This window comes from Physcomitrium patens, chromosome 14 (genome assembly GCF_059467195.1).
Source record: "Physcomitrium patens ecotype Gransden chromosome 14, ASM5946719v1, whole genome shotgun sequence".
In the NCBI taxonomy this organism is placed as follows: Eukaryota; Viridiplantae; Streptophyta; class Bryopsida; order Funariales; family Funariaceae; genus Physcomitrium; species Physcomitrium patens.
This window is the reverse complement of record NC_143423.1, coordinates 7195900-7204704: the sequence shown is the minus strand read 5'-3', so window position 1 is coordinate 7204704 and position 8805 is coordinate 7195900. Positions and strand designations below refer to the sequence as shown.

The 8805-nt window shown below is 39.7% G+C and overlaps 1 protein-coding gene across 1 annotated transcript; it reads left to right on the top strand.

Moving 5' to 3' along the window:
• Positions 1-3039: 3039 nt before the first annotated feature.
• Positions 3040-7524, top strand: LOC112291195 (uncharacterized). The gene is made up of 4 exons (XM_024538305.3): positions 3040-4669; positions 4829-5144; positions 5310-5459; positions 5750-7524. The coding sequence occupies exons 1-4, from the start codon at positions 4489-4491 to the stop codon at positions 6408-6410; spliced, it is 1308 nt and encodes a 435-aa protein (XP_024394073.1). The 5' UTR covers positions 3040-4488; the 3' UTR covers positions 6411-7524.
• Positions 7525-8805: the final 1281 nt, after the last annotated feature.

Here is an 8805-nt window from a genome sequence, read left to right as displayed (position 1 = left end):
CAAGAAAAGTGTTGACAAGAGAGAAGAAGGCTTTACTTTTATTTCTATATATATTATCTAACTAGAAGCTATGTAATGATGTTCTATAGGACCTCCAACATGTGTCCAACTTGTAAGACAAATTTCATATGTGTGCCACATAGCAAACTTCTACTATAAGTGGCCAACTTGTTTGCTAAGCTTTTAATCTATCAATCATTCATAAACATGGATAAAGCCAAATCTACATGTATAAAGTTTTTAAGAAGCTACTTCACAAGATATTATCAAATTTGCTTACTTTTACTTATTTCTACATAACTCTTCTTAATGTATGTAAATATTTATGTCCCTGATACTTAGTTTTTAAAATCATAAAATTATAAAATTATAAAATTTTAACAAATCAATTTCTTCAAATTTCATGTATATATTAAAATTAAGAAAAGAAATAACAAATTACCTTATTATTTTATAAAATGACTTAAAATGAAATATAAAAGTATTTGAATAATTTATATTATATATATTGGTATATACAATTTCAAGGCATTTGCAAAATGTCAACATAGAGAACAGTTCACAGGTTTGTTTTTTATATCTTTCATATTCTAGTTGATGTAGAATATAAGAATTGACAATACACTTACTTTATGAAGTTATTATTAGATCATAATAATGATTCTTACTTTTATATTCTAAATAAAAAATAAATATAATTGAAAAAATAATCATTGTTTACATGTCATTTAGATTTTTTTATTTATATTTTTTTTAAAAAAATAAAATTATATACATAAAGGATCACATAATGAAGATATTATGCATACATGTGCAACTTATGCAAATTGAATGATGTAATAAATTGCATGATTTTCTTATTTATTTTAAATTAAATCTAATTTCAAATAAAAAGCAACAGAAAATGATAAAAAAATATCAATGTCGATTCATTTTGAAAAAATATCAAAAATTAGAAAACTCATTCAAGCAATAATCAATGATCACCCAATAGCAAAAATCTGTTCATGTAAAATATAAAAAGTATTCCAAATGAATATAATCTACAGAAATCTTTTTGTGACATCATGAATCATAAAAAGCAATGATTTAAAGATTAAAAAAATTGTAATTCATGTGACCACTGCACTTTTTGATCGAGGTTCACAAAAAAAATAGTTTGGACAGAATGGAGTTATGAGAAATTGAATCCAATCGAATGCAACAGAAAATGCACAACATATTCTTGTATTATGCTCTGTCCTAACATTGGATAACTTGCTTGGTCTTCATGAATATGAATCCTACATTTGGATGACATCAGCAAACATGTAGTATTTATAGTATAGCATCTCAGCATCACAAAATAATAAAATAACCTATGAAAATAACCTACTTCAAACATTGAATTGCTAAATTTGTGCAACAGATTTTGTTTTGTTTTTTTTGTCTCTTTCTCCCTGTTTGATGGACCAAGCAGCATTGTGTCGAGTGCTGGGATCCCACATGTTTGGCATTTTCTAGTTAGATTAGGAATATACTCCCTTCAAAGATGGGAGCCACATTTCTTAGAGCAGAATCAAAGTTGTGGATCCCATTTGTTCACTTTCCTTGGGCTTCATTTTTCTTTTAATTTTTTACTGGATGTAACTGTGGCGGAGCACTCTAGAATGATGGTTAATAAGATGCACAGCTAAATGAATAAAAAGCTCTGGACATTACTTCTTCATTGACAAGTTTTGTCCTGGTATGGAGTTGTTTGATTGGGTCCAAAATGGAAGGCTTGACCATTTGATGTAGCTAGGAACTCAACCTCTAGGAAGGAACCTCTGTACTAAGACCTCCTGGAGGGAAAATGATTCTTTTTTTCTTTTATTTGTTATATATCCTATAATTCTCCAGTTCTTTCAATTGAGAGTCCACACATACCACCAGTGTCTCTCCATCTAGAATGTTTACAAGGAGTCCAGTCATTTAATACTTGTGTTGCCACGTGGAGCCCAACAATCAACTCTTTGACAAAACAATGCATCTGCATGACTATTTGTCTATTTAACTTTTTAATATCTCATTGAGGACTAGGAAGTTGAGGCTTTGAGTTGGTCAACTGCCACACCACATCCAACGAGAAGAAAAAAAGAAACAAAGATGAAGTAAAGTAACGAAAAAGAAACACAAAGGAAGAAAGACGATGAAGGAGCTCAACTCACGTCTGAACTAAGCAACCCAGCAAGTGAGAATTTTGAGGCTCCAATCCCTTTCTCCACAGTCACTCGGCATCCAACAATTCCTTCGTGGTTCTTTGCTTGTGAAGCTATCTGTATATGTTTGTGTATACCTGTGTATATGTGTACATGTATATAAACATAAACTAGTGGTGCATGCTAAAAGGATGTGAGAGTAAAAAAATCTAGTGCTGCCCACACAGCAAGACTGGCTGGTATGAAGTGAGCATGGCGTTAAGGACTTTAGTAGAGCAGTGACTTCAGGGTTTTGATGAAAATTCCAGTGTGGAAAACTAGGAGGAAATGGCGGAAACGGATTACACGAGGGAAGTTTTGAGTTAATGAGGAGAAGCACCTGGATCTGGCTATGCCTATGGCTCCTGGCTATTGGCTCTGACCAAATGGATCCTACCTCGTGGATGCTCCTGACGAGACTGACAACCGGCCGCACATATGCCAACAACTTCGGGGCCTGTGGTCAACACCCTCATTGCTCGTGCAGCCTTTTCTAGCAGCATCGACGAGACTGCCCTACCATGTCTCTCCCAAATCGTCGCCAAAGGCTTGACTGGTTTTTCGCTTCTGGAGTTATCGAAGCTGAGCTATGACTTCTTGATTTCGATCTAGCTTTTCATTCATGCTGTTTACTGGAAGATAGCAACCTGGAAAACAGTGGATGTGCGCTTGTTATGGGTCTATGCTCCCCTGTGTATATTCGAAGCATCCCAAGGGGTAGTTGAAGGTTAAAAGTGGGATTTATGATTACGGTGTGTGTAGTGAGAATATACACAGGGGAGCTGTGTATGAGTTGACAGGGACCATCGCGTGAGAATATACACAGGGGAGCAACCTTTGTTTTCCGTGTTGTAGCTGTGTATGAGTTGACAGGGACCATCACGTGAGAATATACACAGGGGAGCATCCACTGTTTTCCCTGTTGTAGCTGTGTATGAGTTGACAGGGACCATCACGTGAAAAGGAGTTGAAAATGAGCCCGCACTCATTCCGGCCAATTTGCCACACTTTGTGCCGGAGGATAGATAAAGTTAGGTTTTTTAGACAGTACCAGCCCGCAGTTGCATGCCAGCACATAGGTCGGAAATTTCCGTGGTCAAGAAAATCAGACTGTTTCGGCTATGAAGAGAGCGCCATGCGGCCTCCGGATTGGAGCGCTGTGGGTCCTGAAAAAAGTCGCTCGTGACAATGTACGTTTTGATGCGACTAAGTTGCCGATGACATTCGCAGCACCAAGTTGCTGCTTGTGAGATAAGCAAGACAATTTGAATCGTTAGCAGTAGGGCATTGGCGGTTGGAAGTTAGCTGACGGTCCAGAATCAGGACGAGGAATTAAAAAAGGAGCTGACTTCTGACGGAGTTGCTACTGAGCTTTCGAGAGAGACGTAGTTAGTCATGCTGTTCGCAAGTTAACTTCTAGGTACAGCAGCATTAAGCTATAGCAACCTATTATTGTTTGATACGCCTACTCCGTTTGCGACTATTCTAAAACCAGTCACAGCAGTGAGAAGTGGGGAGGCTCATCGAATTGGCCCAGTCATCCAGCGCTTCAGGTGCCCAGTAATGTCTAAGACGCGTACAACATGTTGCACCTCGTAAGCTTTACGTAAATCAGCCGAAAAGCCACAGTCGGTAGAGTTTGACTCTAGGTAGCTGCTAGAATGACGAAATCATTGGGAAAGACTTTGTCGCCAAAGACCATTGATCTGTCGTTTCATGGCCCAACAGAACTTGAAGACTGTTTGCACTGGTGAAATCGCAAGGTGTTCAGCCCTTTCATCCTGACACACAATCTCTTATAGTCTGTGCAAGGCAGAGCAAGTTTGATTTGATTCTTCGTGGCAGTTCGGGCAACTTGACGGTGGCATGGAGAATGCAGGGAACCCTCGGCAGGACCTGCCGTGGATGAGAGCAGGAAGCCAATGGGCCTCTGCGCAGTGCGTGCACAAGGTGAAGGAGATGTTGAGCAGGGCCATAATTCACCAGGAAGCTCTGTGGGATATGCTCGTAGTCTATGCCGCTGAGGGCGAAACTTCGGACGAGCATCCATCGATTGCGGAGCAGAAATCCAACGATGAGATATCTCCTCGACTCCTGAAGATCTTGAAATCGAGGCTGGAAAATTCAATGGATTGGTGTCACCTTGCGCTCACCCGACTCAAGGAGATCATTTCGCACACCGGTTCTCTTCCATCACCAGATACTGACTTGGTAGACAATTTATTCCCCGAAAATCCTTCCTCAAATCCTAATTCCTCAACCAAGATGAATGTCTTCTCCCGCAAGCCCTCTGCCTGTATCGCTGATCAAGGAGCATCTTGATTTATCTAATCCCTTTACCGACTCCTCAACATACGCTCCAAGGTTGTGTGACGCATGGAGCATTGGGAACTTATACATGAACAAGACTTCGCAGATCGGACAGTTACCGACTTCCATTGCTCAAGCAGGTAAGTTCATGGCCTTGTTTTTGCCAGCCCTTTGCCGTACTCTCACTGCCGTAGTGTCCATTAAAATGGCAAGTTTCTCCATTGGTGGTTTCGGTGATTCCAAGGTTTTTTCAGGTCTTTCTGGTTCTAGTACTCAAACCATATCGAAGTGATCCGCAGATGATGAAAAACAGCTGCAGCAGTCCATGGGGTTGTTGAGCTCTAACGAGGAGCATCAACAGGGGCAGGATTTCGCAGAATTACCCAGTCCCATGTTGGACAACACTTGGAGCATGCTATCAGAAGCCCAAGTTACCAACCTGGAAGATTCCCTTGTTCCAGTCGAAGCGCCGCACCAAAGTTCATCAACCTGTCAACTTAAATTGCCAGACGCTGACAAAGATGGAAGAGGGTTCTCGGAACATGATGACCGAAACATTGGAAGTAAATTCAACGGTCGCAGTGGCCTTCGTCAATCCAGCTTAAAACGAGACAGGTACCTTACATTGTCATCTCCGTGCATTATCATCACCAATTCTTTGAACTAGTTTTTGAGTAGCAAGCGCTTGATTGCAAGTCGTCCTCAGTTGCGTTCGAAGCACGGAGATTAAGCGCCTCACGAACTTAAACTAAGAGTGGGTTCTGGAGGGTGGCAATTCAGAGAGGAGTTCTCGGAGGGGGAGACCACCGTAACAGTGGTGTTCCAGAAAATGAAGCCTGGCCGGGACAAGAAAAAGGCCATTCCCGATGACGACCATCGCGGCTGGAAGAAATATGGCAACAAAACAATTCAGAATTCCAACTTTTGCAGGTAAAGGTCGTGCAGTAACCAATCAAATTTGACACCCACTTGGTGTAACTGTGGTGTCGTTGATATCGACGTAAACGAATCCTACACATCGAGTCGTCAATGGTAGATCATGTCCCTTATTCAGTCCAGGACAATTTGAGGGTGCCACCGCTGATAAATCGCGATAAAACGTTTAGATTATGATGTTGATCGTTTAGAAACTTATGGGAAGAAACAAGGACGTTCGTGTTTGTCGCGATATCTGGCCCTACATCTGAATGCTCACATGATGTGATGGATTTGGATATCAGAGGATACTACAAATGTGGCATGGTGGATTGCCGTGCAAAGAAGATGGTGCAACCAACAGTCCAGGACCCTTCCATTTTCGAGGTCACGTACGTCGGGAAACACACCTGCTCTGGATCATCACGAAGACGGCACAGGTCTCGGACAGTCGCTCCCCCTCCCCATCCCCCTCCGACTATTGAAGGGATCGACGTCCTGGATGGAGAGAGGCAATCCTCAGCCGATGAGAAAGCAGGATCCAGTGGTGCTCTCTACACGTCAAAACCCTCAGTAAATGGATCCAGCGATGTTCGTGTGCAAACCAAGATTGCAAGGTTGCTCAAGAATCACGGCGGAAACGGTGTGATCGAAGCAGTTAAAGCAAACAGCCTGACAGCAAGGTCGAATAATAAGGGTAGCCCTGAGGATGATCAAGTGAGTAAAGATAGCAAGAGCTGGTCATCCAGGTCAAGCAAGCAGATGTTGCTCGACAATAATTCTGTTGAACCAAACGATTCCAATGAGACTGATCCAGTGCCTGAGGATCACGATCACGAGGAGGGCACCTATCTCCAGCATAGTTACCAACACCAGCAATCATCATACTCATTTCAACAGGAGTCTTTGCTGTGGCCGGAGATTAATATGGACGCTTCGACCTTGTCCACTGCAGATCCCAATTAAACCAAACATTGCCATTTTTACAACTAAGGACATTCTTGAACGACTTGTGTAACGATCCTGAACATATTGGACAACTGTGAATTCTACGTGGTCCTTCAAACAGTCGCTGAGGCGCCCTTCTTAAACTCAAGCACCCATTGGTGGTTACGTAGATATGTATAATATGGTGAGTACGGGGCAAGGGAAGCATCATGGAAACTGGATTGAAGTTAAAGAGCATGCACTTGAAGATCCGGATTGGGATTGCAGGGCTCTTGCACGAACTGACGGGAGTTCTTATTTCGCAGCGACAGGACGTTCAGAGGATCAAAGACCTAACCAGGACTAGATAACGTGGCCTTTCAAAATTTTTCCATGAAAGTTTTGGGGATGTGCCAAAACTACAAAAAAACATGCCACTCCTCCGATTGAGGGTAACTCGAAACCAGATGATTGGTAACTGTCTGACCATACATTAAAAAAAGATATCATACGCTCAAGAACCTGCTCACACATTGACTGACGTAACTAGTGCAGATATTCATTCCTGTTACAAGTGATGAGGCACGCTCCTTTCCATGACTCGCCCACACACAACTCTCTCGCATAATCTTGAGATTGTCATCCTCCACAAGTGGTTTTAAACCTACTCGATGCCACTATATTTGAACAACCCGAGTTGTAAGTATCTTACTTGGTATGAGCAGCTTGATTCATCTGTTGAATAAAATAGATGCTGACTCATACAAACCATGATTTCTAACAAGACATTAAAAGTAGTCGACCAATCTTTTGCACCTTAAAATGGTTTTGAATGTTTGACAGGATTCAGAATGTTGTTCATCAATCCCCGCTGATTGGTCTGCAACAGCTCTGCCAAACTCTAAACACGGTAACAATAAACTTGTTAACTTAACCCGCACCAATTCCCTACTCGTTCTTAGAAACATCCAGTTACACGTGCTTCATAATCTTTACTTGCCATTCACCTATTCCTTCATGGTACATAGAGAAAAAGAAAAAAATGGTTGTCAATCAGACACAATCTTCTGCTTCTCCTGCTCAGAATTTCAAACTTTCACCACTTTTCACAGTGCATGAGTCGGATCCTCGATTAAAATAAAATAAAATAAAATAAATTTTGAGACTAAGGTTTGGATTGTAGCCACAAATGGATGCTTCAACCCACTCTCTACGGTGGGTCGAGCAGACTGGAGCACAGACACCGTTTTTCTTTCGGTGCTCTCCTCCGACGGGAAATGCCGCTGTGGAGCATCAGCTGCAGGAAGCGGATGTACAGAATAGAGGTTCTCCATTCACTTCCATGAGTTGTATTTTCATCCATCCGAAAGTTTGTTTGGACCTTGTTTTTTCTGGATAGTTTTAGTAAGTGGTAAAAGTATTCAACAAACAATAATGGTACTAAAAAAAATCATGCTGTTTTTTGCAAGTCTAATATCGATGCAACCAAGTTTATTTCATGTTTTATATTCTTATGAATGATGTATAAGCTGTATTTAGACGGATATCTTGTAACATTTTAAACAAATTATTATGAGTTAATTTTCTTTTAAAATAAATGTATATATTTATACTCTATCCAAAACCAATCCAGTGTTTTTATCAAAATATGATACAATTATAAAAAATTAAAAATATTTTGATATTATAGAAATAGGATTTTTAAAAAAATGTTTTTATTTCATATACAGCAACAAATAAAGGTACTAATCGTAATAAAGGTAATAAAAGCCTTGTGTACGGTCTAGTTGCATGTAGATTTGCTCACTACACCAGCAATTAATTGAGCATCATCAATGGCGTTGTAATAATTGCCATGGTACCATCTCCTAGGTGAAGTTTGATAGTAAAAACACTTACAGCATTTAGCAATAATGTACAAATGAAATTAAGTCACATACCTTAAATTCACCATTCTTACTACCATTTGTACACCCACTAACGATATTATTAGAAATCATAAATAAATAAAATCCAATTAATCAATCTATAGTAAGTAAAAACAAATAGGAATACATTGCATTCTGTCAAGGAATTGCAACTCTCTTGGGTGTGCCCCTCAATAAGATAAAAATAATGTAAAACTTTGTTTAAGTATTATGAATAATGTTATTAAATTCTGGAGCTACAAATCCTAACTTACCTTAGTAATTTTAATATGATATCAGAGCAAATAAGATATATAAAAAACTAGAAAAGAAAGCTCACAAAAAGAAAGACTATGTTGAAGATGTTTAGAATAGAAACTAGGGCACCAATAGATCATACCTCACAAGCTTAGCTTCAAACAGCCTCACCACTAAGAAATGCCAAAATTTAATGGCTCTTAATATATAGTCTAGAGACAAAAGATCAAAATAAAATTTAAAATAAAAGATATGCAAGAATTAGTTTT